This window comes from Petromyzon marinus, chromosome 69 (genome assembly GCF_048934315.1).
Source record: "Petromyzon marinus isolate PM22_M1 ecotype Great Lakes invasive population chromosome 69, UKy_Petmar_22M1.pri1.0, whole genome shotgun sequence".
NCBI lineage: Eukaryota > Metazoa > Chordata > Hyperoartia > Petromyzontiformes > Petromyzontidae > Petromyzon > Petromyzon marinus.
In genome coordinates, this window is record NC_133735.1 from 7,654,602 (window position 1) to 7,680,751 (window position 26,150).

Below are 26,150 nucleotides of genomic sequence, written 5' to 3' on the forward strand. Positions count from 1 at the left end.
GCGACTGAACGGACGAGCGACTGGACGGACGGACGAGACGCAGTGTCGCGCCTCTTCTCTCTAGCGAATCACCGAGCCTCTCCCAATGCTGAGGAGCGAGCGGCCGGCCCGCCGGTCGGCCGCAGCAGCAGGCCCCCCCTCCCCCTCCTCCTCCTCCTCTTCCTCCTCCTCCTCCTCGCCCGCCGGCCGTGCCAAGGAGGCTCCACGACCCGGTGGGTCGGAGCGGAGCGCCGAGCGTCCCTGCCGTGAGACCAACGCGAGCGTTGACGCTGGCGGCGAAAGCTCAACCCCCTGAGCCGAGCTACGGGGTGCCCCCCACGGGGTGCCCCCCACGGGGTGCCCCGAGCGTTCTCCGGCCTGACCCTGGGTGGGAGCGAGACCACGAAGGCAGCCCCCCCGCCCCCCAGCCCCCCCCCCACCGCCCCCCGCCCCCCGGGGTCGTGAGCGCTCTTTCACAATTGCTTATGCCTCTTAAAGTGTAGAAGGTGGAGGGTTTGTTACCCGCAAACGTTGCTTGACAACGACGACGATGACCATGACAACGACCATGACAACAATGATGATGACCATGACGATGATCATGACCATGACGACGACGATGACAACAATGATGATGACCATGACGATGATCATGACCATGACGACGACGATGACAACAATGATGATGACCATGACGATGATCATGACCATGACGACGACGATGACAACAATGATGATGACCATGACGATGATCATGACCATGACGACGACGATGACAACAATGATGATGACCATGACGATGATCATGACCATGACGACAACGACGATGACAACAAAGATGATGACCATGACGATGATCATGACCATGACGACGACGATGACAACAATGATGATGACCATGACGATGATCATGACCATGACGACGACGATGACAACAATGATGATGACCATGACGATGATCATGACCATGACGACGACGATGACAACAGTGATGATGACCATGACGATGATCATGACCATGACGACGACGATGACAACAATAATGATGACCATGACGATGATCATGACCATGACGACAACGACGATGACAACAATGATGACCATGACGATGATCATGACCATGACGACGACGATGACAACAATGATGATGACCATGACGATGATCATGACCATGACGACGACGATGACAACAATGATGATGACCATGACGATGATCATGACCATGACGACGACGATGACAACAATGATGATGACCATGACGATGATCATGACCATGACGACGACGATGACAACAATGATGATGACCATGATGATGATCATGACCATGACGACGACGATGACAACAATGATGATGACCATGACGATGATCATGACGACGACGATGACAACAATGATGATGACCATGACGACAACGACGATGACAACAATGATGATGACCATGACCATGACGATGATCATGACCATGACGACGACAATGATGACAATGACCATGACAACAACGACGATGACAACAATGATAATGACCATGACGACGACGATGACAACAATGATAATGACCATGACGACGACGACAATGATGATGACCATGATGATGATCATGACGATGACAATGATGACAATGACCATGACGACGACGACGATGACAACAATGATGATGACCATGACGACGACGACGACGATAATGATGATGACCATGACGATGATCATGACGACGACAATGATGACAATGACCATGACGACGACGACGATGACAACAATGATAATGACCATGATAACGACAATGACAATAACCATGACAACAACAATGACAATAACCATGACGATGACAATGACCATGACGATGACGAGAATAACCATGACAACGACAATGACAATAACCATGACAACGACAATGACAATAACCATGACGACAACAATGACAATAACCATGACGATGACAATGACCATGACGATGACGACACTAACCATGACAACGACAATGACAATAACCATGACAACAACAATGACAATAACCATGACGATGACAATGACCATGACGATGACGACAATAACCATGACAACGACAATGACAATAACCATGACAACGACAATGACAATAACCATGACGATGACAATGACCATGACGATGACGACAATAACCATGACAACGACAATGACAATAACCATGACAACGACAATGACAATAACCATGACGATGACAATGACCATGACGATGACGACAATAACCATGACAACGACAATGACAATAACCATGACAACGACAATTACAATAACCATGACGATGACAATGACCATGACGATGACGACAATAACCATGACAACGACAATGACAATAACCATGACAACAACAATGACAATAACCATGACGATGACAATGACCATGACGATGACGACAATAACCATGACAACGACAATGACAATAACCATGACAACAACAATGACAATAACCATGACGATGACAATGACCATGACGATGACGACAATAACCATGACAACGACAATGACAATAACCATGACAACAACAATGACAATAACCATGACGATGACAATGACCATGACGATGACGACAATAACCATGACAACGACAATGACAATAACCATGACGATGATGACAATAACCATGACGATGACAATAACCATGACGATGACAATAACCATGACGACAATGACAATAACCATGACGATGACAATAACCATGACAACGACGATGACAATGACGACGACAATGACCATGACAATAACGCCGCCGCAGCCTGCCACCTACCGGCTGCCACCGCTGCCGCCGCTGCCGTCGATCCACCGCCGCCGCCGCCGCCGCCGCAGTCGGAGGACCGCGGGCCCAACCCCCCGCCTCGCCTGGGGGCTCTGCCCGGCCCAGCGGGGGGAAGCTGGAGTCCCAGCTGGGGTGGTGGCGGTCCGCTAGGGTGGCCGGGCGCGGGCGGTGCAGGCCGCGGGTTCCCTCCACCGGGGAGAGTTCCACCGTGGACGACGCCTGAAGGCGGAAACCACCGCCGCCGCCGCCATCGCCGTGGCGACCGCACCGCCATGACCACCGCCGTCACCACCATCACCATGGCGACCACCACCGTCACCACGGCGACCAATAGCAAAAGCCGCCGCTGCTGCCGCGACGACATCATGTCACCGGTCTCACCACGCCCTCACCACGCCCTCACCACGCCCTCACCGCGCCCTCACCGCACCCACGGATCTCACCGCACCCACGGATCTCACCGCACTCACGGATCTCACCGCACTCACGGATCTCACCGCACTCACGGATCTCACCGCACTCACGGATCTCACCGCACTCACAGATCTCACCGCACTCACAGATCTCACCGCACCCACGGATCTCACCGCACTCACGGATCTCACCGCACCCACGGATCTCACCGCAACCACAGATCTCACCGCACTCACCGCACCCACGGCCCTCACCGCACTCACAGATCTCACCGCACTCACAGATCTCACCGCACTCACAGATCTCACCGCACTCACAGATCTCACCGCACTCACGGATCTCACCGCACTCACAGATCTCACCGCACTCACGGATCTCACCGCACTCACGGCCCTCACCGCACCCACGGCCCTCACCGCACCCACAGATCTCGCCGCACCCACGGCCCTCGCCGCATCCCACGGCCCTCACCGCACCCACAGATCTCGCCGCACCCACGGCCCTCGCCGCACTCGCAGATCTCGCCGCACTCACCACCTTTACCGGGCACTCGCCCGCTCTCACCGCGCCCCCTCACACCAACCTCACCGCGCTCACCGGCCACTCACCGCTCTCACCGCGCTCACCGCCTCCCTGCGCTGCCAGGTGACGCCGCCGCCGGCTCCGGCTCCGTACTCCGCCGGCGGCCCCAGCGAGGGGACGTGGGCCTCCGTGACGGTGACACCCAGCGCCGGGCACAGGCAGTCGCAGAGGCAGAAGCAGAGGCAGCGGGCGGAGCGCAGGGAGCACACCCGCACGTCGTGGTCCCAGTGGAAGGCGCACCTGGACGGGCGCGGCGACACCATCGTGGCGGTACGGCCACGACCACGCGGGATCCCTCGGCAACCCCCGCGGGATCCCACGGCAACCCCCACGGGATCCCACGGCAACCCCCGTGGGATCCCTCGGCAACCCCCACGGGATCCCACGGCAACCCCCACGGGATCCCACGGCAACCCCCACGGGATCCCAAGCTCCAAACGTACAGCAGCAGGCGTCGGTCGGGATCGAACCCACGACCTCCGGTGTACCAGGCGAGGTAGTTAACATCTCACCACCGTGGTGATGATGATGAGAGAGACGCAGACTACAAATATACAGCAGCAGGCGTCGGTCGGGATCGAATCCCACGACCTCCGGTGTACCAGGCGAGGCAGTTAACATCTCACCACTGTGGTGACGACTACAAATATACAGCAGCAGATGTCAAGAGTCGGGATCGAATCCCACGACCTCCGGTGTACCAGGCGAGGAAGTTAACATCTCACCACTGTGGTGACGACTACAAATATACAGCAGCAGATGTCAAGAATCGGTATCGAATCCCACGACCTCCTGTGTACCAGGCGAGGTAGTTAACATCTCACCACTGTGGTGATGATGATGATGATGAGAGAGAGACGCAGAACACAAATGTACAGCAGCAGGCGTCAGTCGGGATCAAACCCACGACCTCCTGTATACCAGGCGAGGTATCTAACATCTCCTGGCCACCGTGATGATGATGATGAGAGTGACGCAGACTCCGAATATACAGCAGCAGGCGCCAGAGTCGGTATCGAATCCCACGACCTCCTGTATACCAGGCGAGGTAGCTAACATCTCCTGGCTACCGTGGCTGGCCAACTCGATTCAACCCCTCCGGAAACACCACCCACACCACCACCACCCACGTTTCGCAAGCGTAGAGAAGGGAGGGAATGACCGTGGCCGAGAAGACCCGAAGCTTCGTGCGGAGCGACAGACCAGGTAGCTTCCACACAGCGTTACGCAACCGATGAAAAGATATTTCCGCTCGACTGATTCGGAGTGAGACCTCTGCTGTTAAACTGGAGCCGGTCATAAGCACACTGCCCAGGTGTGGGAAACTCTCCACTCTCTCCACAACTACCCCATCACCGATTGGGAGTTGTGGGGGTGGAGTGTCCGATGGTACAAAATACCCCGGCTAGGTGCTTAGTTTTGGTGGGGCTCATGGTAAGGCCCCACCTCTTAGTGGCACGCTCCAGTCTCAGCAGCAGCGCCTCCAACTCCTCCTCTGAGTGAGCTGCAATTACTAAATCATCGGCATACATAACGTGGTTGAGCAATAGGGAGCCATCCCGTGACCGCACCCGGGCATCGATCAGCCTCCCATTGTATCTGTACCAGATGGAGATTCCCCCGGTACAGCTACTTAAGGCTTCACGAACTACGTGGTCAAAATAGATGTTAAATAATGTTGGAGCCAGAGGACATCCCTGTCGCACCCCAAGGTGTACAGGGAATGGCTCTGACTCCCGGCCACGTAGTTTTACCCGGGCCAGCTCACCATCATGAAGGTCCTTAATGAGCGTGATCAGAGGGTCAGGGACTCCGAAAGCACAAAGAACAACCCAGAGCCCAGACCTACTGATGGTATCATAGGCCTTGACCAGGTCAATGACGCAGAGGTGTAGGTCTTGTTGGAATTCCCTACACCTTTGCTGTATAAGACGGACAGAAAATATGGCATCTGTGCAGGACCGCCCTTTCCTGAAACCGCATTGGGGCTCCGCAAGCCTCTCCTCAGCGTGCCTAGCAAGGCGATGTTGAATAATCCTTGCCAGGACCTTTCCCGGCACACTGAGGAGTGAGATGCCCCTGTAGTTGTTAGTCTGTGCGGTCCCCCTTCTTAAACAGGGCGACCAATAGGACATCCTTCCAATCCTGCGGAACCCATCCAGTGTTCCAGACTGTTATGATGTCACATATGGCAGTCTGTGCACAAACGCCACCCTCCCTCAGCATTTAACTTGGGAGATCATCTCTGCCCGGTGCCTTTCCAGGCCTCAGACTCTGGATCGCCTTCAGTACTTCCTCAATAGATGGCATCTCAGCCACCCACTCACAGGGGGTAACTTCTTCCCCCAAAATTTGAGGCACCGTAGCCTCAGCAGGGTCATCCCCACTTTGTCCCATGATGTTTTCCAGGCTGAGGGATTCCCCCTCTCCCAGGACCTCACAGTAATGCTCAGCAAATCTGCAAACCTGTTCCTGGGGGTCGGAGATTGGATCACCATTCTTTCCCCTAACGAGGGTAATAGGTCTGGCGCTGCAGGTTACTTTTTTGATGGAGTTAAATAGAGATTTGTGATCATGGGCCACTGAGGCAGACTCCATCTCCTCAGCAACCTACGACCACCACCCATCCTTGCAGCGCCTCACGGCTCTCCAAACCTCCGAGCGAAGGCTGCGGTAAGCCTCTTTATTCTCCGACGTGGGAAGCTGTAGCCGATGAGAGTGGGCCTGTCGCTTTTTCTCAACCATCCTGAACACCTCCTCTGTCAGCCAGGGTCTCTGGGGAGGTCTGGACCGCGTACCCAAAGCAGCCATTGCAGCTGCATGAGTCACAGTCCAAAACCTCGCCCATTTACCGTCGACATCAGGAGTGGGGGACGATGCCAATCCCCAGCCGCAAGCGACGATGAAATTCTCGCTTGCAACTTCCATCAGCTAGCTGAGCCAAGGCCACCTTAGGTTGGAATGGGGTCCTGGGTGTACACCCACCACACGAGTGGAAGAATGGCAGGCGCATCTTACAGATGACTAGTCGATGGTCAGAGGGCAGATCAGCTCCACGGTAGGTCCTGGTGTCAAGGACATGGGCCCGCATCCGCTGTTCCGTCACTATGTAGTTCAGCAGATGTTCTTGCTTGGACCCGGCATGCATTAATGATGTTGTGTGGATGCGCCGGTGTTGGAACAGTGTGTTGGTAATTACAAGCCCATGGGCTGCACAAAAATCTAGCAGCCTCCTACCGTTGTTATTGAGATGATCTAGCCCATGCCTTACAATCACTCCAGACCAGGTGCCACCCACACACCACCACCACCCACACCACCACCACCACCACCACCCACACCACCACCATCCACACCACTACCACCACCACCCACACCACCACCTGCCAAACCACCACCACGCACACCATCACCACCCACTCCACTACCATCACCCCCCACACCACCACCACCCACACCACCACCACCACCCTCGCCACTACCACCACCACCCACACCACCACCACCACCACCACCCACACCACCACCACCACCACCACCACCCACACCACCCAAACCACCACCACCACCATCCACACCACTACCACCACCACCCACACCACCACCTGCCAAACCACCACCACGCACACCATCACCACCCACTCCACTACCATCACCCCCCACACCACCACCACCCACACCACCACCACCACCCTCGCCACTACCACCACCACCCACACCAACAACAACAACAACAACCGCCATTCGCCACTAAGTGGCGGTGACGTCACCACGACGCTTGTGCCAGGCTATGTGCACCCTGAGGCCACGTGAAGTGTCGAACGCCCGCTGGCAGGTGGTCACGGGGCAGACCCAGGTGCCACGGGTCGACTGACTGAGATGACTGGCTGATGCACCACCTGTGCCCCCTACTGTGCCAACCTGCTGTGCTTTAGCCACCCGGCGCTCCGCTCGCTGTTGTGAGCGTCGCTCCTCCGCCCTCCGTTGTTGTTGGAGGGCGACTGCCTCCAACTGCCCAGTAGCATCCTTCACGAGCCTCCTCCACAGAGGCCGATCTTGACACCGCTGGTACCAGTCATCGGCAAGTCCACTCAGCTCCACGTCCTCCTGTACCACATCACTCCATCTCTTCTCTAGCCCGTGCCGCGCCCGCTTAGCCCCCTCAATCCGGCCAACCAAAAAGCTGTTTCGGCATGCGGTGGCTGGGCATGCGGGCTACATGACCCAGCCATCGCAGCCTTGCCTGCCGGAGGAGCTCACCGATGGGACCCTGCCCAGATCTTTCAAGGATTTGTGAGCTCCTCACACAATCCAGTCTGGTTAAACCCAGGATGGATCGTAGGCAGGCCAGCCTAAATGTTTCTAACCGGCGAAGATGTTCCATTAGGGGGGTCCACGTTTCGCAAGCGTAGAGAAGGGAGGGAATGACCGTGGCCGAGAAGACCTGAAGCTTAGTGCGGAGCGACAGACCAGGTAGCTTCCACACAGCGTTACGCAACCGATGAAAAGATATTGCCGCTCGACTGATTCGGAGTGAGACCTCTGCTGTTAAACTGGAGCCAGTCATAAGCACACTGCCCAGGTATGGGAAACTCTCCACTCTCTCCACAACTGCCCCATCACCGATTGGGAGTTGTGGGGGTGGAGTGTCCGATGGTACAAAATACCCAGGCAGGTGCTTAGTTTTGGTGGGGCTGATGGTAAGGCCCCACCTCTTAGTGGCACGCTCCAGTCTCAGCAGCAGCGTCTCCAACTCCTCCTCTGACTGAGCAGCTATTACCAAGTCATCAGCATACATAACGTGGTTGAGCAATAGGGAGCCATCCCTTGACCGCACCCGGGCATCGATTAGCCTCCCATTATATCTGTACCATATGGAGATTCCCCCGGTACAGCTATTGAAGGCTTCACGAACTACGTGGTCAAAATAGATGTTAAATAATGTGGGAGCCAGAGGACATCCCTGTCGCACCCCAAGGTGTACAGGGAATGGCTCTGACTCCCGGCCACGTAGTTTTACCCGGGCCCGCTCACCATCATGAAGGTCCTTAATGATCGTGAGCAGAGGGTCAGGTACTCCAAAAGCACGAAGAACGACCCAGAGCCCAGGCCTACTGATGGTATCATAGGCCTTGACCAGGTCAATAAAGCAGAGATGTAGGTCTTGTTGGAATTCCCTACACCTCTGCTGTAGCAGACGGACAGAAAATATGGCATCTGTGCAGGACCGCCCTTTCCTGAAACCGCATTGGGGCTCCGCAAGCCTCTCCTCAGCGTGCTTGGCAAGGCGATGCTGAATAATCCTTGCCAGGACCTTTCCCGGCACACTGAGGAGTGAGATGCCCCTGTAGTTGATAGAGTCTGTGCGGTCCCCCTTCTTAAAAAGGGGGACCACCAGGGCATCCTTCCAATCCTGCGGAACCCGTCCAGTGGTCCAGACTGTTGTTATGATGTCATATAGGGCAGTCTGTGCACAAACGCCACCCTCCCTCAGCATTTCGCTTGGGAGATCATCTCTGCCCGCTGCCTTTCCTGGTCTCAGACTCCGGATCGCCTTCAATACTTCCTCGGCAGATGGCACCTCAGCCAGCCACTCACAGGGGGTGACTTCATCCAATATTTGAGGCACCGCAGCCTCAGCAGGGTCATCCTCACTTTGTGCCACGGTGTTTTCCTGGCTGAGGGATTTTCCCTCCCCCAGGACCTCACAGAAATGCTCAGCAAATCTGCGAACCTGTTCCTGGGGGTCGGAAATTGGATCACCGTTTTTTCCCCTAATGATGGTAATAGGTGTGGCGCTGCAGGTTACTTTTTTGATGGAGTTAAATAGAGATTTGTGATCACGGACCACTGAGGCAGACTCCATCTCCTCAGCAACCCGCGACCACCACCCATCCTTGCAGCGCCTCACGGCTCTCCGAACCTCCGAGCGAAGGCTGCGGTAAGCCTCCTCATTCTCTGACGTGGGATTCTGTAGCCGATGACAGTGGGCCTGTCGCTTTTTCTCAACCATCCTGAACAACTCCTCTGTCATCCAGGGTGTCTGGGGAGGTCTGGACCGCGTACCCAAAGCAGCCATTGCAGCTGCATGAGTCACAGTCCTAAACCTCGCCCATTTACCCTCGACATCAGGAGGAGTCGGGGACGATGCCAATCCCAGCCGCAAGCGATGATGAAATTCTCGCTTGCAACTTTCATCAGATAACTGAGACCAGGCCACTTTAGGTTGGAATGGGGTCCTGGGTGTACACCCACCACCGGAGTGGAAGAATGGCAGGCGCATCTTACAGATGACTAGTCGATGGTCAGAGGGCAGATCAGCTCCACGGTAGGTCCTGGTGTCAAGGACATGGGCTCGCATTCGCTGGTCCGTCACTATGTAGTCCAGCAGATGTTCTTGCTTGGACCCGGCATGCATCCATGATGTTGTGTGGATGCGCCGATGCCGGAACAGCGTGTTGGTAATTACAAGCCCATGGGCTGCACAAAAATCTAGCAGCCTCCTACCGTTGTTATTGAGCTGATCTGGCCCATGCCCTCCAATCACTCCAGACCAGGTGCCAGTATCATGACCAACTCGGGCATTGAAGTCACCCAACATGATGACTCTATCCCGAGGGGCCACTTTAGCCAGCACCTGTGACAGGTCATAGAAGGCATCTGACTCATCGGCTTTGCCTGCATCCCTCCACGGATGTTCATCTTCGGTGGGGGCATAAGTAACCACGACCACCATTCCTCGCCTCCGGTTGATGGGAAGGCGAGCCCAAAGTAGCCTGGGGCTTACAGCTTCCCACACCTCACCGCCACGCTCCCACGCCCCCTTCATTCTTTTGTTCAAAAGAAGACCCACACCCTGTTGTTTGGCAGTCTGCTGCCCCGAGTAGAGGACTGTCCACCCCTCATGGTGGCAGGAGCCAGAGCCGGTCCACCGGACCTCCTGAATGCCGCATAGATCCAGGCGGTACCGGTCCAGCTCCCGACAGAGGAGTGGCAGCCTCTCCTCTGCAGTGAGCGTTCGAACATTCCACGTGGCCACCCGTAGTGGCTTTTCGCTGTTTCTGGAGTAGCCCCGAGGGTAGGTATTCAATCTCCTGGCTCCGCCAATTGGGGTTTGGCCAGGAGACGTCATAGACGCCTGGCCCCCCGGGGCCTCCGGCACAAGCTTAGTTGTTACATATTTCAGTTTAATTCGTGGTTTCGTGGTAATTAATTGAAGGTGGAGGGGTTACCAGCCCCTCGCACCCGTCCAGAGCCCCCGTTTAGCCCCTGTGGTGGACACATATGCCATGAGGGGAGGAGCCAATCAAAATTGGATCTCCCCCCACAGCGCTGTCCACGACAGAGTTGCCCGTCCGGCACCGCGAGGAGGTAGGGGGTTGTTTTGCCACCACCACCATCACCACCCCCGACACCACCACCACCCACACCGCCATAACCACCCTCGCCACCACCACCACCACCCACCACCACCACCCACACCACCGCCCACCTCGCGCGCTGGTCGTAGTCCCAGGTGCCCGCCCCCAGGCTGTCGAGGGCGGAGGTGAAGGAGGGCGCATCTAGGCCGGCGTGCAGATACAGGTCCACGAGAAGCCGCTCCGCGTCCAGCACCACGCCCGGCCACGTGACCCCTGGGCGGGCACAAACGCGTCCATCACTCCGCCGACCGTCCCATACCGCGCAGCAAGCGACGAGGCTGCTGGGGCGAGCGCCGAGCTGCGTTGATCTTCCCGGGCGCCGCCGTGCGTGGCCCAACGGGCGCCGACGGGAGGTGCGGGGGAAGGGCGACAGAGGCGATGAGACGCAGAAGAAGCTGCGGTTGGTAGCGGGCAGCGGGCGGGGAACTGTGAAGGCACGGAACTGCACCCAAACCACTCGCCCAGTCACCCAGGCCAACCAAACACTCACCCAGCCACCCACCCAGCCAACCACCCACTCACTCAGCCACCCAACCACTCACCCACCCACCCAACAAACCAACCACCCACCCAGTCATCCACCCACCCAGTCATCCACCCACTCACCCACCCAACCACCCACTCACCCACCCAACCACCCACTCACCCAACCACCCACCCACCCAACCACCCACTCACCCAACCACCCACTCACCCACCCAACCATCCACTCACCCACTCACCCACCGACTCACCCACCCACCGACTCACCCACTCACCCACCCACTCACCCACCGACTCACCCACCCACCGACTCACCCACCGAGCCACCCACTCACCCACCCACTCACCCACCCACTCACCCACCCACCCACTCACCCACCCACTCACCCACCCACTCACCCACCCACTCACCCACCCACCGACTCACCCACCGACTCACCCACCGACTCACCCACTCACCCACCCACCCAACCACCCACCCACCCACCCACCCACTCACCCACCTGCCTGCCGAGCGAGCCAGTCGAGCCCGGAGGCGACGCGCCTCGTGTCGGCGTGCCGTGCGTACACGACGCTGGCGCCGCACGCCAGCGACATCACGCTGCTCAGCATGAAGGAGTAGTCGCTGGACGCCAGCGCAAAGCCCTCCGTGGGCAGCTGGTGGCTCGTCTTGCCTGGTGACGGAGCGGGAGGGGCGGGCACGCGTGTGTGTTAACGCGAGTGTGTGTGTTGATGTGTGTGTGTGTACATGTGTGTGTGTGTGTTGACGTGTGTGTGTGTACGTGTGTGTGTGTGTACGTGTGTGTGTTGAACTTCTATCGCACCGCCGTACGTAGCCGACCGTGCTAATCGGAGGTGCGGGGGAAGGACACAAAACTGTGGGTCTCTACTGTGTGAGTAGTCTGTGGGTCTCTACTGTGTGAGTAGTCTGTGGGTCACTACTGTGTGAGTAGTCTGTGGGTCTCTACTGTGTGAGTAGTCTGTGGGTCTCTACTGTGTGAGTAGTCTGTGGGTCTCTACTGTGTGAGTAGTCTGTGGGTCTCTACTGTGTGAGTAGTCTGTGGGTGTCTACTGTGTGAGTAGTCTGTGGGTCTCTACTGTGTGAGTAGTCTGTGGGTCTCTACTGTGTGAGTAGTCTGTGGGTCTCTACTGTGTGAGTAGTCTGTGGGTCTCTACTGTGTGAGTAGTCTGTGGGTCTCTACTGTGTGAGTAGTCTGTGGGTCTCTACTGTGTGAGTAGTCTGTGGGTCTCTACTGTGTGAGTAGTCTGTGGGTGTCTACTGTGTGAGTAGTCTGTGGGTCTCTACTGTGTGAGTAGTCTGTGGGTCTCTACTGTGTGAGTAGTCTGTGGGTCTCTACTGTGTGAGTAGTCTGTGGGTCTCTACTGTGTGAGTAGTCTGTGGGTCTCTACTGTGTGAGTAGTCTGTGGGTCTCTACTGTGTGAGGAGTCTGTGGGTCTCTACTGTGTGAGTAGTCTGTGGGTCTCTACTGTGTGAGTAGTCTGTGGGTCTCTACTGTGTGAGGAGTCTGTGGGTCTCTACTGTGTGAGTAGTCTATGGGTCTCTGCTGTGTGAGTAGTCTATGGGTCTCTGCTGTGCGAGTAGTCTGTGGGTCTCTACTGTGTGAGTAGTCTGTGGGTCTCTACTGTGTGAGTAGTCTGTGGGTCTCTACTGTGTGAGTAGTCTGTGGGTCTCTACTGTGTGAGTAGTCTGTGGGTCTCTACTGTGTGAGTAGTCTGTGGGTCTCTACTGTGTGAGTAGTCTGTGGGTCTCTACTGTGTGAGTAGTCTGTGGGTCTCTAATGTGCGAGTAGTCTGTGGGTCTCTACTGTGTGAGTAACTTGTGGATCTCTACTGTGTGAGTAGTCTGTGGGTCTCTGTGTGAGTAGTCTGTGGGTCTCTGTGTGAGTAGTCTGTGGGTCTCTACTGTGTGAATAGTCTGTGGGTCTCTACTGTGTGAGTAGTCTGTGGGTCTCTACTGTGTGAGTAGTCTGTGGGTCTCTACTGTGTGAGTAGTCTATGGGTCTCTACTGTGTGAGTAGTCTGTGGGTCTCTATTGTGTGAGTAGTCTGTGGGTCTCTACTGTGTGAATAGTCTGTGGGTCTCTACTGTGTGAGTAGTCTGTGGGTCTCTACTGTGTGAGTAGTCTGTGGGTCTCTACTGTGCGAGTAGTCTGTGGGTCTCTACTGTGCGAGTAGTCTGTGGGTCTCTGTGCAGCCCTCTTACTTGTGAGCTCACATTGGTATCTGAATCCCAAAGGGATAGGACCTAAACAACAACAACAGACCGATATCAATACAACAAAGCGCTTCCAAGGACCTGCCACCAACATGACGCGCTGGCTATGAGATGTTAACTTCCTCGCCAGATGTACAGGAGGTCGTGAGTTCAATCCAGACCCTCACGATGCCTGCTGCTGTATATTTGGAGTCTCTGTCTCTCTCTATCATCATCATCATCATTACGCGTCTCTCTCTTGTCACCTCTGGTGGCATGGATTTTCCTCTCCGAGTCTTCCGCTTTTCCCGTCCACACTCAGCGCTGCGTCAACAATAACCACAAAGCAACCACCACCACCTCCGCCTCCACCACCGCCTCCACCACCACCACCGCCTCTACCACCACCACCGCCTCTACCACCACCGCCTCAACCACCACCGCCTCAACCACCACCTCCACCACCACCACCGCCTCCACCACCTCCACCGCCTCCACCACCACCACCGCCTCCACCACCACCACCGCCTCCACCACCACCACCGCCTCCACCACCACCACCACAGCCACCACCTACGCCACCACCGCCGCCTCCACCACCACCACCGCCTCCACCACCGCCTCCACCACCTCCACCGCCGCCTCCACCACCACCACCGCCTCTACCACCACCGCCTCCACCACCTCCACCGCCTCCACCACCACCACCGCCTCCACCACCACCACCACCGCCTCCACCACCACCACCACCGCCTCCACCACCACACCACCGCCTCCACCACCACACCACCGCCTCCACCACCACCGCCTCCACCACCGCCTCCACCACCTCCACCGCCTCCACCACCACCACCGCCTCCACCACCACCACCGCCTCCACCACCGCCTCCACCACCTCCACCGCCTCCACCACCACCACCGCCTCCACCGCCGCCACCACCACCACCGCCTCCACCACCACCACCGCCTCCACCACCACCACCGCCTCCACCACCACCACCACCACCGCCTCCACCACCACCGCCTCCTCCACCACCACCACCACAGCCACCGCCTCAACCACCACCACCTCCGCCGCCGCCGCCACCACCACCACCACCACCACCTCCTCACCGCTGTCGACGAAGTGGTGTATGGAGGCGATGAGGCCTCTGCGCAGCGAGAAGCGGGCGGCCGCCAACTCGCACGGCAGGACGAGGTCACAGCCTGGCTCTTCCAGCTTCATCAGCACGTCCACCACCACCAGCTCCACGTCACACACGCCTGTACCACGTCATCACACACACAGACACACACACACACACAGACACACACACACAGACGTCACCGCTACCGCTACACCGGGTGGTCACAGCCTGGCTCTTCCAGCTTCATCAGCACGTCCACCACCACCACCAGCTCCACGTCACACACGCCTGTACCACGTCATCACACAGACACACACAGACACACACAGACGTCACCGCTACCGCTACACCGGGTGGTCACAGCCTGGCTCTTGCAGCTTCATCAGCACGTCCACCACCACCAGCTCCACGTCACACACGCCTGTACCACATCATCACACACACAGACACACACACAGACACACACACAGACGTCACCGCTACCGCTACACCAGGTGGTCACAGCCTGGCTCTTCCAGCTTCATCAGCACGTCCACCACCACCAGCTCCACGTCACACACACCTGTACCACGTCATCACACACACACACAGACGTCACCGCTACCGCTACACCGGGTGGTCACAGCCTGGCTCTTGCAGCTTCATCAGCACGTCCACCACCACCAGCTCCACATCACACACACCTGCACCTCGTCATCACACACAGACACACACAGACACACACACAGACACACACACAGACACACACACACAGACGTCACCGCTACCGCTACACCAGGTGGTCACAGCCTGGCTCTTCCAGCTTCATCAGCACGTCCACCACCACCAGCTCCACGTCACACACACCTGTACCACGTCATCACACACACAGACACACACACACACAGACACACACACACAGACGTCACCGCTACCGCTACACCAGGTGGTCACAGCCTGGCTCTTGCAGCTTCATCAGCACGTCCACCACCACCAGCTCCACGTCACACACACCTGCACCTCGTCATCACACACACAGACACACACAGACACACACAGACACACACAGACACACACACACAGACGTCACCGCTACCGCTACACCAGGTGGTCACAGCCTGGCTCTTGCAGCTTCATCAGCACGTCCACCACCACCAGCTCCACGTCATCACACGCCTGTACCTCGTCAACACACAAGCCTGCACCTCGTCAACACACAAAGCCTGCACCTCGTCAACACACAAAGCCTGCACTTCGTCAACACACAAGCCTGCACCTCGTCAACACACAAAGCCTGCACCTCGTCAACACACAAAGCCTGCACCTCGTCAACACACAAGCCTGCACCTCGTCAACACACAACCCCAACCTGTTCTTTGGGCTTATCGGGTAAAGTCACGTAGATAAGAAAAATAAAAATACAAAAATAAAATTACAAAAATAAAAATACAAAAATAAAATTACAAAAATAAAAACACAAAAATAAAAATATTAAATTACTAAAATAAAAATACAAAAATAAAATTACAAAAATACAAAAATAAAATTACAAAAATAAAAATACAAAAATAAAAAACAAAAATAAAATTACAAAAATAAAAATACAAAAATAATTACAAAAATAAAAATATAAAATGACAAAAATAAAATTACAAAAGTCAAAATACAAAAGTCAAAATACAAAAATAAAAGCAAAACCCCCACGACAGGCTGCGGGGGGCCGAGTGATCGTTCCTAGCGAGCGGCACACAAAGTGGTGGGTGACCCAGGCACCACCACCACCACCACCACGCCCGCCCGCCTTTGTCTCTCCCCCGGTGGCGATGTTTACTGCTACAAAGTGACTCCTACTGACGCTACTGCTACGCCCGCGATTTTTTTCGCGATTTGAAAAGTCCCGTCACTTGCCTATTGGTATTGTTTAGTTTTGTATTACAACTTTATTTAAGTTAACGATTGTCCGATTCACATTCTTGGTTCTTTTCGGTACGCAGGCGGTCGTGGGATCGATCCCGACCCTGACCCCTGCTGTATATTTGGAGTCTGCGTCTCTCTCTCATCATCATCATCATCACGGTGGCTAGATGTTGACTACCTCGCCTGGTCTACAGGAGGTCTATGTGGAGTCTGCGTCTCTCTCATCATCATCATCACGGTGGCTATGAGATGTTGACTACCTCGCCTGGTCTACAGGAGGTCTATGTGGAGTCTGCGTCTCTCTCATCATCATCATCACGGTGGCTAGGAGATGTTGACTACCTCGCCTGGTCTACAGGAGGTCTATGTGGAGTCTGCGTCTCTCTCATCATCACGGTGGCTAGGAGATGTTGACTACCTCGCCTGGTCTACAGGAGGTCTATGTGGAGTCTGCGTCTCATCATCATCATCACCACGCTGGCTAGGAGATGTTAACTACCCCGCCCGGTACGCAGGCGGTCGTGGGATCGATCCCGACCCTGACCCCTGCTGTATATTTGGAGTCTGCATCTCTCTCATCATCATCACGCTGGCTAGGAGATGTTGACTACCTCGCCTGGTCTACAGGAGGTCTATGTGGAGTCTGCATCTCTCTCATCATCATCACGCTGGCTAGGAGATGTTGACTACCTCGCCTGGTCTACAGGAGGTCTATGTGGAGTCTGCGTCTCTCTCATCATCATCATCACGCTGGCTATGAGATGTTAACTACCTCGCCTGGTCTACAGGAGGTCTATGTGGAGTCTGCGTCTCTCTCATCATCATCACCACGCTGGCTAGGAGATGTTGACTACCTCGCCTGGTACACAGGAGGTCTATGTGGAGTCTGTGTCTCTCTCATCATCATCACGGTGGCTAGGAGATGTTGACTACCTCGCCTGGTACACAGGAGGTCTATGTGGAGTCTGTGTCTCTCTCATCATCATCACGGTGGCTATGAGATGTTAACTACCTCGCCTGGTCTACAGGAGGTCTATGTGGAGTCTGCGTCTCTCTCATCATCATCATCACGGTGGCTAGATGTTGACTACCTCGCCTGGTACACAGGAGGTCTATGTGGAGTCTGTGTCTCTCTCATCATCACGGTAGTTAGGAGATGTTAACTACCTCGCCTGGTCTACAGGAGGTCTATGTGGAGTCTGTCTCTCTCTCATCATCATCATCACCACGCTGGCTATGAGATGTTGACTACCCCGCCCGGTACGCAGGCGGTCGTGGGGTTCCATCCCGACCCTGACCAACGCCCCCCCCCCCCCCCAATAGGTCCGCTCGCGACGGTGAAAAGGGGCGCGGGGGCCTCACCGTCTCCCGGAGGCCACGACTCCACCACCGCGCGGCGAGCCTCCTCCTTCCTCGCGATTCGCTCCGCCTCCTCCTCCTCCTTCTCGGCGGCCTGGGCGGGTACGCGAGACGCACAAAGAGGTCCTCACCCCCACCCAACCACTCACCAACCACCACCGCAAAACCTTGGCAACACCGCCGCAGGGGGAGCGACAAGCGAAGCAATTGGCGGGGCCCCGGGGGTGGGTCCCATCGCTGCTGCACCACCCCGGGGTGGGAAAAACCGCGTAGGGGACACGAGCCTCGTCGCCTTACCGACTTTTAAACAACAACAACGACGACGGAAAAAGCCAAACCACACCGCGGTCAACCGATCGGCCTCTCGCGCGGAGAAGCTACTCCGGGGACGGCGCCCCAAGATTTCGTGGCAAAGTCGAAACGTCGCGCTAAACACGTTCAAAGTCGCTGGACCCGGGGGGCATCCGCCGGATCTGTGTCCCCCCTCTCTCCACGGCGGAGACGTTCACCCCACGTCACCGCGCCTGGGTGTACGGCTCGCTCGGGGCCCAGAGCAGCGCCTCGCACGGCACTGTGGCGCGCGAGGTGGGTGGGTGGGTGGGTGGTCGGCCTTGGGGAGGGGCCCAGGGACCGGTTCGTTCAGCTCGTCGGGATTCGTCCCGCAGCCTAAATGAAGACCCCGAGCGTCGCCGTCGCCGCCATCGCCATCGCCACAGCGCCGCCATCATCGCATCATCCTCAGTGCTGACAAAAGTGTCCCGATGGCCACCACCAGCTCATGTCACCGACGACACCCGTCCAAAACCACCACCTCGTCCCCGCCGCCGCCGCCGCCACCACTAACCACCAACCACCACCTCGTCCCCACCAACCCCCCACCACCACCACTAACCACTACCACCACCACCACTAACCACTAACCACTACCACCACCACCACCACCGCCTCGTCCCCACCAACCCCCCACCACCACCACTAACCACTACCACCACCTCGTCCCCACCAACCCCCCACCACCACCACTAACCACTAACCACCACCACCCACTACCACCACCACCACCACCACCACCTCGTCCCCACCAACCCCCCACCACCACCACTAACCACTACCACCACCACCCACTACCACCACCACCACCTCGTCCCCACCACCCTCCCCCCACCACCACCACCCCCGCACCGCCTCGACCACACCGCCAACACCGCCAACACCGCCAACACCGCCCGCGACATTCGCCACCAAGCGGCGGTGACGTCGCCACGGCGCCCGTGCCGGGCGCACCCGGAGGACTCGTGATGACAGGAGGTCACGTGCCGACAGGTCACGGTACAGGAGGACACGGGCCGACAGGAGGACATGGGACAGGTCACGGGACAGGAGGTCACGGGACAGGTCACGGGACAGGAGGTCACGGGCCGAAAGGAGGTCACGGTACAGGAGGACACGGGCCGACAGGAGGACACGGGACAGGTCACGGGACAGGAGGTCACGGGACAGGTCACGGGACAGGAGGTCACGGGCCGAAAGGAGGTCACGGTACAGGAGGACACGGGCCAACAGGAGGACACGGGACGACAGGAGGACACGGGACGACAGGAGGACACGGGACGACAGGAGGTCACGGGACAGGAGGTCACGGGACAGGAGGTCACGGGACAGGAGGTCACGGGACAGGAGGTCACGGGCCGACAGGAGGTCACGGGACAGGAGGTCACGGGACAGGTCACGGTACAGGAGGTCATGTGCCGACAGGAGGTCACGGTACAGGAGGTCACGTGCCGACAGGAGGTCCCGTGAGGGACCCGTCCGGCCCGGCGCTCCGCCCCGCCGCCCTCGCGAGCCGTGTCGCTCCTCCGCCCTCGCCGGAGGGCGAGCCGCCTCCAACTGCCCGGTAGCGGCGGTGTCCGTCACGAGCCTCCGCCTCCACCACCGCCTCCGCCTCCACCACCGCCTCCACCACCACCGCCACCACCACCACCACCGACACCACCACCACCACCACCACCGCCTCCACCACCGACACCACCACCACCACCGCCACCACCACCACCACCACCACCGCCACCACCACCACCGCCACCACCACCACCACCACCCACCACTATTCACCTGCTGGCGCCTGCGGTCGTTGCTGCCTCTTGCCACGGTTCCCGCCTGCAGCATCACGGGCAGCTGCCAGCAACTCTCCTCCCGCTTGGACGGCCGATAGCGGCGCTTCCCCTCATCGTCCAGAGCCTTCGTCATCATCAGCATCATCGTCGTCGCATCATCATCATCATCATCATCGTCGCAAACACCATCGCCCGCCATCATCATCACATCATCATCGCAAACACCATCACCCGCCATCATCATCATCATCATCGTCGCAAACACCATCACCCGCCATCATCATCATCGTCGCAAACACCATCGCCCGCCATCATCATCGCATCATCCTCATTGCTGACATCATCATCATCATCATAGCGAAACACCATCGCTGCCGTCATCATCATCGCCATCGCCATCATCATCATCACCGACATCATCGCAAACATCATCGCCGTCGTCATCATTAGGCAGAGAGATTGGGGAGACGAGCGAGTTAATGTCACCTCTATGTGTAACAACACAAGCTGCGGCGCTGCCAACTGCACTAAAATTATAAATGTTGTAGCGGATTCACTCTCCAACACACAGCCGGTTGGTGCTGTACTAGTATACTACACTATACACTACACTATACACCACACACTACACTATATACTACACACGACACTATACACCCCACAATACACTACTACACACTACACTATAATTATAAATGTTGTAGTGGATTCACTCTCCAACACACAGCCGGTTGGTGCTGTACTAGTATACTACACTATACACCACACACTATATACTACACACGACACTATACACCCCACAATACACTACTATACACTACACTATAATTATAAATGTTGTAGTGGGTTTACTCTCCAACACACAGCCGGTTAGTGCTGTACTAGTATACTACACTATACACTACATCATACACTACACTATACACCACACACTACACTATACACCACACTACACTATACACTACAATACATTGTACACTACACTATAATTATAAATGTTGTAGTGGATTCACTCTCCAACACACAGCCGGTTGGTGCTGTACTAGTATACTACACTATACACTACATCATACACTACACTATACACCACACACTACACACCCCACTATACACTACACTACACACTCCACTATACACTACACTACTATACACTATACTACACACTACTATACACAACACTATACAGCACACTACTATACACCACACACTACACTATACACTACTATACACTACTCTATACACTACACTATACACCACACACTATACACTACACTTTACACCACACTATACACTACACACTACTATACACAATATACACTACACTATACACCACACCATAATTATAAATGTTGGAGTGGGTTTACTCTCCAACACAGCCAGTTAGTGCTGTACTAGTATACTACACTATACACTACACTATACACTACATACCGCCCCCTATGTGTGTCTCTTTTTTTGTGCGAGTCTCTCTTGCTTGTGTGTCTCTGTTTGTCTGTGTGTCTCTCTGTGTCTGTCTGTGTGTCTGTCTGTGTGTCTGTCTGTGTGTCTGTCTGTGTGTCTGTCTGTGTGTCTGTCTGTGTGTCTGTCTGTGTGTGTCTGTCTTCGCCGGTTAGAAACATTTAGGCTGGCCTGCCTACGATCCATCCTGGGTTTAACCAGACTGGATTGTGTGAGGAGCTCACAAATCCTTGAAAGATCTGGGCAAGGTCCCATCGGTGAGCTCCTCTGGCAGGCAAGGCTGCGTTGGCTGGGTCATGTAGCCCGCATGCCCAGCCACCGCATGCCGAAATAGCTTTTGTTCGGCCGGATTGAGGGGGCTAAGCGGGCGCGGCACGGGCTAGAGAAGAGATGGAGTGATGTGGTACAGGAGGACGTGGAGCTGAGTGGACTTGCCGATGACTGGTATCAGCGGTGTCAAGATCGGCCTCTGTGGAGGAGGCTCGTGAAGGATGCTACTGGGCAGTTGGAGGTAGTCGCCCTCCAACAACGGAGGGCGGAGGAGCGACACTCAGAACAACGAGCGGAGCGCCGGGTGGCTAAAGCACAGCAGGTTGGCACAGTAGGGGGCACAGGTGGTGCATCAGCCAGTCATCTCAGTCAGTCGACCCGTGGCACCTGGGTCTGCCCCGTGACCTCCTGCCAGCGGGCGTTCGACACTTCACGTGGCCTCAGGGTGCGAATAGCCTGGCACAAGCGTCGTGGTGACGTCACCGCCACTTAGTGGCGAATGGCGGTTGTTGTTGTTGTCTGTGTGTCTCTCTGTGTGTCTATGTGTCTCTGTGTGTGTCTCTGTGTGTCTGTATGAGTCTCTCTCTGCTTGAGTCTTTGTGTCTCTCTGTGTGTATCTCTGTTTGTCTGTCTCTCTGTGTCTATGTGAGTCTCTCTCTGTGTTTCTGTGTCTCTCTCCGTGTCTATCTGCTTGTGTCTGTTTGTCTTTCTATGTGTCTCTGTGTGTATCTGTTTGTCTATGTGTGTGTCTCTGTGTGTGTCTCTCTCTGTCTCTCTCTGCTTGTGTCTGTCTGTCTTTCTCTATGTCTCTGTGTGTGTCTCTCTGCTTGTGTCTGTGTCTCTCTGCTTGTGTGTCTCTCTGTGTCTCTCTGTCTATGTGTGTGTCTGTCTATGTGTGTCTGTCTCTGTGTGTCTGTCTGTTTGTCTCCGTGTCTGTCTGTGTGTCTCTCTGTTTGTCTCCGTGTGTTGTCTCTCTCTCTGTCTCTCCGTCTGTGTGTCTCTCTGTCTGTGTCTCTCTGTGAGTCCCTCTCTGTCTGTGTCTCTCTGTCTGTGTCTCTCTGTGCGAGTCGCTCTGTGTGAGTCTCTCTCTGTGTCTCTCTGTCTGTGTGTCTCTGTCTGTGTGTCTCTCTGTGTCTCTCTGTGTCTCTCTCTCTGTCTCTCCGTCTGTCTGTCTCTCTCTGTGTGAGTCTCTCTCTGTGTGAGTCTCTGTCTCTCTCTCTGTGTCTGTGTGTCTCTCTGTGTGAGTCTGTCTCTCTGTATCTCTCTGCTCGTGTATCTGTTTGTGTCTGTGTGTGTGTTGTCTCTCTGTCTCTCTCTGCTCGTGTGTCTCTCTGTCTGTCTCTGTGTGTCTGTGTGTTGTCTCTCTCTGTCTCTCTCTGCTCGTCTCTCTGTCTGTCTCTGTGTGTCTGTATGTTGTCTCTGTGTGTCTCTTTCTGCTCGTGTGTCTGTCTCTGCTCGTGTCTGCGTATCTGTCTGTCTCTGTGTCTGGGTGTTGTCTCTCTCTCTCTGTGTCTCTCTCTGTTCGTGTGTCTGTGTGTCTCTGTCTCTGTGTGTTGTCTCTCTGTGTCTCTCTGTTCGTGTCTGTGTGTCTCTCTGTCTGTGTGTTGTCTCTCTCTCTGTGTCTCTGTCTCTGTGTGTCTGTGTGTTGTCTCTCTCTGCTCGTGTCTCTCTGTCTGTCTGTGTGGCTGTGTTCTCTCTTTGTGTCTCTCTCTGCTCGTACGTCTGTGTCTCTCTGTCTGTCTGTGTTGTCTCTCTCTCTGTCTCTCTCTGTTCGTGTGTCTGTGTGTCTCTCTGTCTCTGTGTGTCCGTGTTGTCTCTCTCTGTCTCTGTGTGTGTCTCTGTGTGTCTGTCTCTGTGTGTGTGTTGTCTCTCTCTGCTCGTGTCTCTCTGTCTGTGTGGCTGTGTGTTGTCTCTCTCTCTGTCTCTGTCTCTCTTTGCTCGTGTCTGTGTGTCTCTCTATCTGTCTCTGTGTGTCTCTGTCTCTCTCTGCTCGTGTGTCTGTCTGTGTGTTGTCTCTCTGTCTGTCTGTGTCTCTCTCTCTGTGTGTCTCTCTCTGCTCGTGTGTCTGTGTGTCTCTCTCTGCTCGTGTCTGTGTGTCTCTCTATGTGTGTCTCTCTCTGCTCGTGTGTCTGTGTCTCTGTGTGTCTGGTTGTTGTCTCTCTCTGTGTCTCTCTCTTTGCTCGTGTGTCTCTCTCTCTGCTCGTGTGTCTGTGTCTCTCTGTTTGTCTCTGTGTGTTGTCTTTCTCTCTGTCTCTGTGTGTCTCTCTCTGCTCGTGTGTCTGTGTGTCTCTGTGTGTTGTCTCTCTCTCTGTCTCTCTGCTCGTGTGTCTGTGTGTCTCTGTCTCTGTGTGTATGTGTGTTGTCTCTCTCTCAAATGTATCAATATTTATAAGAATATTAATCAACCAGTTGGGCTAGTTGACTATTGATTGGCCGACTCTCTCTGTGTAGTAGTGCATTATGTCTAAGTTGACTACTAGGTTTACATTTTGATTTAAAGCCTTCGTGACTGCAGGGATTCATATGCAATCATGATTTCAATCATGATTGCTTGTTGCAGTCGAAACGTCGTGAGAATTTTATTGTTTTATATTTTTATTATTTTATTGTTTCCCTTCTACGTCGTGACTTTACCGAAAGAACCAAGAATAATAATTTTATTGTTTTACAATAATTGTATTGGTTTATATATTTTTATTATTTTATTGTTTCCCTTCTACGTGGTGGTGACTTTACCGAAAGAACCAAAAATAATAATTTTATTGTTTTACAATAATTTCATTGTTTTATATTTTTATTATTTTATTGTTTCCCTTCTACGTGGTGGTGACTTTACCGAAAGAACCAAGAATAATAATTTTATTGTTTTACAATAATTGTATATTTTTTTATATTTTTTTATTATTTTATTGTTTACCTTCTACGTGGCGGTGACTTTACCGAAAGAACCAAGAATAATAATTTTATTGTTCTCCAATAAATTTTATGTTTTATATTTTTATTATTTTATTGTTTCCCTTCTACGTGGTGGTGACTTTTACTAGGGTTTGTTTTATCTTTTTCATTTGTACCTGATGATGGTGGCTTATATTGCAATCGAAACGTCGAATTCTATCACCGTATTATTTAATTTAGTTTTACGCGACTTTTACCCAAAGCACCAAGGAATATTAAGCCTAAGGAGTTTTTTTGTTTTTATCAAAGTTTGCATTTGTAAATATTTTTTTATTTAACTAGTATTTTTATATAATTATTTCCCATCTACGCTACTTTTACCGAAAGCACCAAAGAATATTCAACCTAAGGAGTTTTTGTTTTTATGAAATGTTTGCGTTTGTAAATATTTTTTATTAAACTATTATTTTAATTTAATTATTTTCCATCTACGCGATTTTTACCGAAAAAGGCACCAAAGAATATTCAACCTAAGGAGTTTTTGTTTTTATGAAATGTTTGCGTTTGTAAATATTTTTTATGAAACTATTATTTTAACTTAATTATTTTCCATCTACGCGATTTTTACCGAAAAAGGCACCAAAGAATATTCGACCGAAGGGAGGTTTTTTTTTGTTGTTTTATATTTTTCTTTTTATTATTTTTTTTCCCACCTACGTGACTTTTACCGAAAGAACCCAAACAATAATCAACCTAAGGAGTTTTTTTAAAAGTTATTTTATTTAGTTTACCTCCCAGCCGGGCGCGCAGAGCCGGGCCGCATCCTCCAACCCCATCACCTCGATGCCCGCTTGCCTCAACAGCGCCGTCTGCTCCTTCATGTACGCGAAGAAACCGTTCTTATTTCTCTTGGGCGGCATCTCTCTATCGATCGTCTCTTGTTCTGTGTGTGTGTGTCACGCGCGGTCTTTTTTTTTAACGAAGGAGAGAGAGAGAGGGAAAAAAAAGGAATTTTGTAGAGAAAATAAAAAAAAGCAATTTCTGAGGTAAAATTAAAATCAAAATGGCGCGAGAGGCCACGCGCGAGAAGGGAACGGAAAGAAATTTGCGCGGGAAACAAAAAAAATTTGGGGGGTAGAAAATGTCTGCGGCGTGACGTCACTTC

The 26,150-nt window shown here is 54.3% G+C and overlaps 1 protein-coding gene across 1 annotated transcript; it reads right to left on the reverse strand.

Moving 5' to 3' along the window:
* Positions 1-59: 59 nt before the first annotated feature.
* Positions 60-26,109, reverse strand: LOC116937589 (protein maelstrom homolog). Its single transcript, XM_076055054.1, has 10 exons — positions 25,777-26,109; positions 20,361-20,486; positions 18,252-18,342; positions 14,980-15,129; positions 13,876-13,917; positions 12,156-12,326; positions 11,241-11,382; positions 3,775-3,988; positions 2,744-2,971; positions 60-240 (listed from the first exon to the last, which is right to left on the reverse strand). The coding sequence occupies exons 1-10, from the start codon at positions 25,903-25,905 to the stop codon at positions 61-63; spliced, it is 1,473 nt and encodes a 490-aa protein (XP_075911169.1). The 5' UTR covers positions 25,906-26,109; the 3' UTR covers position 60.
* Between the last annotated feature and the right edge of the window lie 41 nt (positions 26,110-26,150).

What these genes read in the sequence shown, in the direction of transcription:
- LOC116937589 (XM_076055054.1), bottom strand. Translation starts at nt 25,905, where the DNA reads ATGCCGCCCAAGAGAAATAAGAACGGTTTCTTCGCGTACATGAAGGAG. An exon ending in TCTGCGCGCCCGGCTGGGAG is followed by an intron (nt 20,487 to 25,776) that starts GTAAACTAAATA and finishes ATGATGACGAAG; the next exon opens with GCTCTGGACGATGAGGGGAA. An exon ending in ATACCAATGTGAGCTCACAA is followed by an intron (nt 12,327 to 13,875) that starts GTAAGAGGGCTG and finishes CTCCGTCACCAG; the next exon opens with GCAAGACGAGCCACCAGCTG.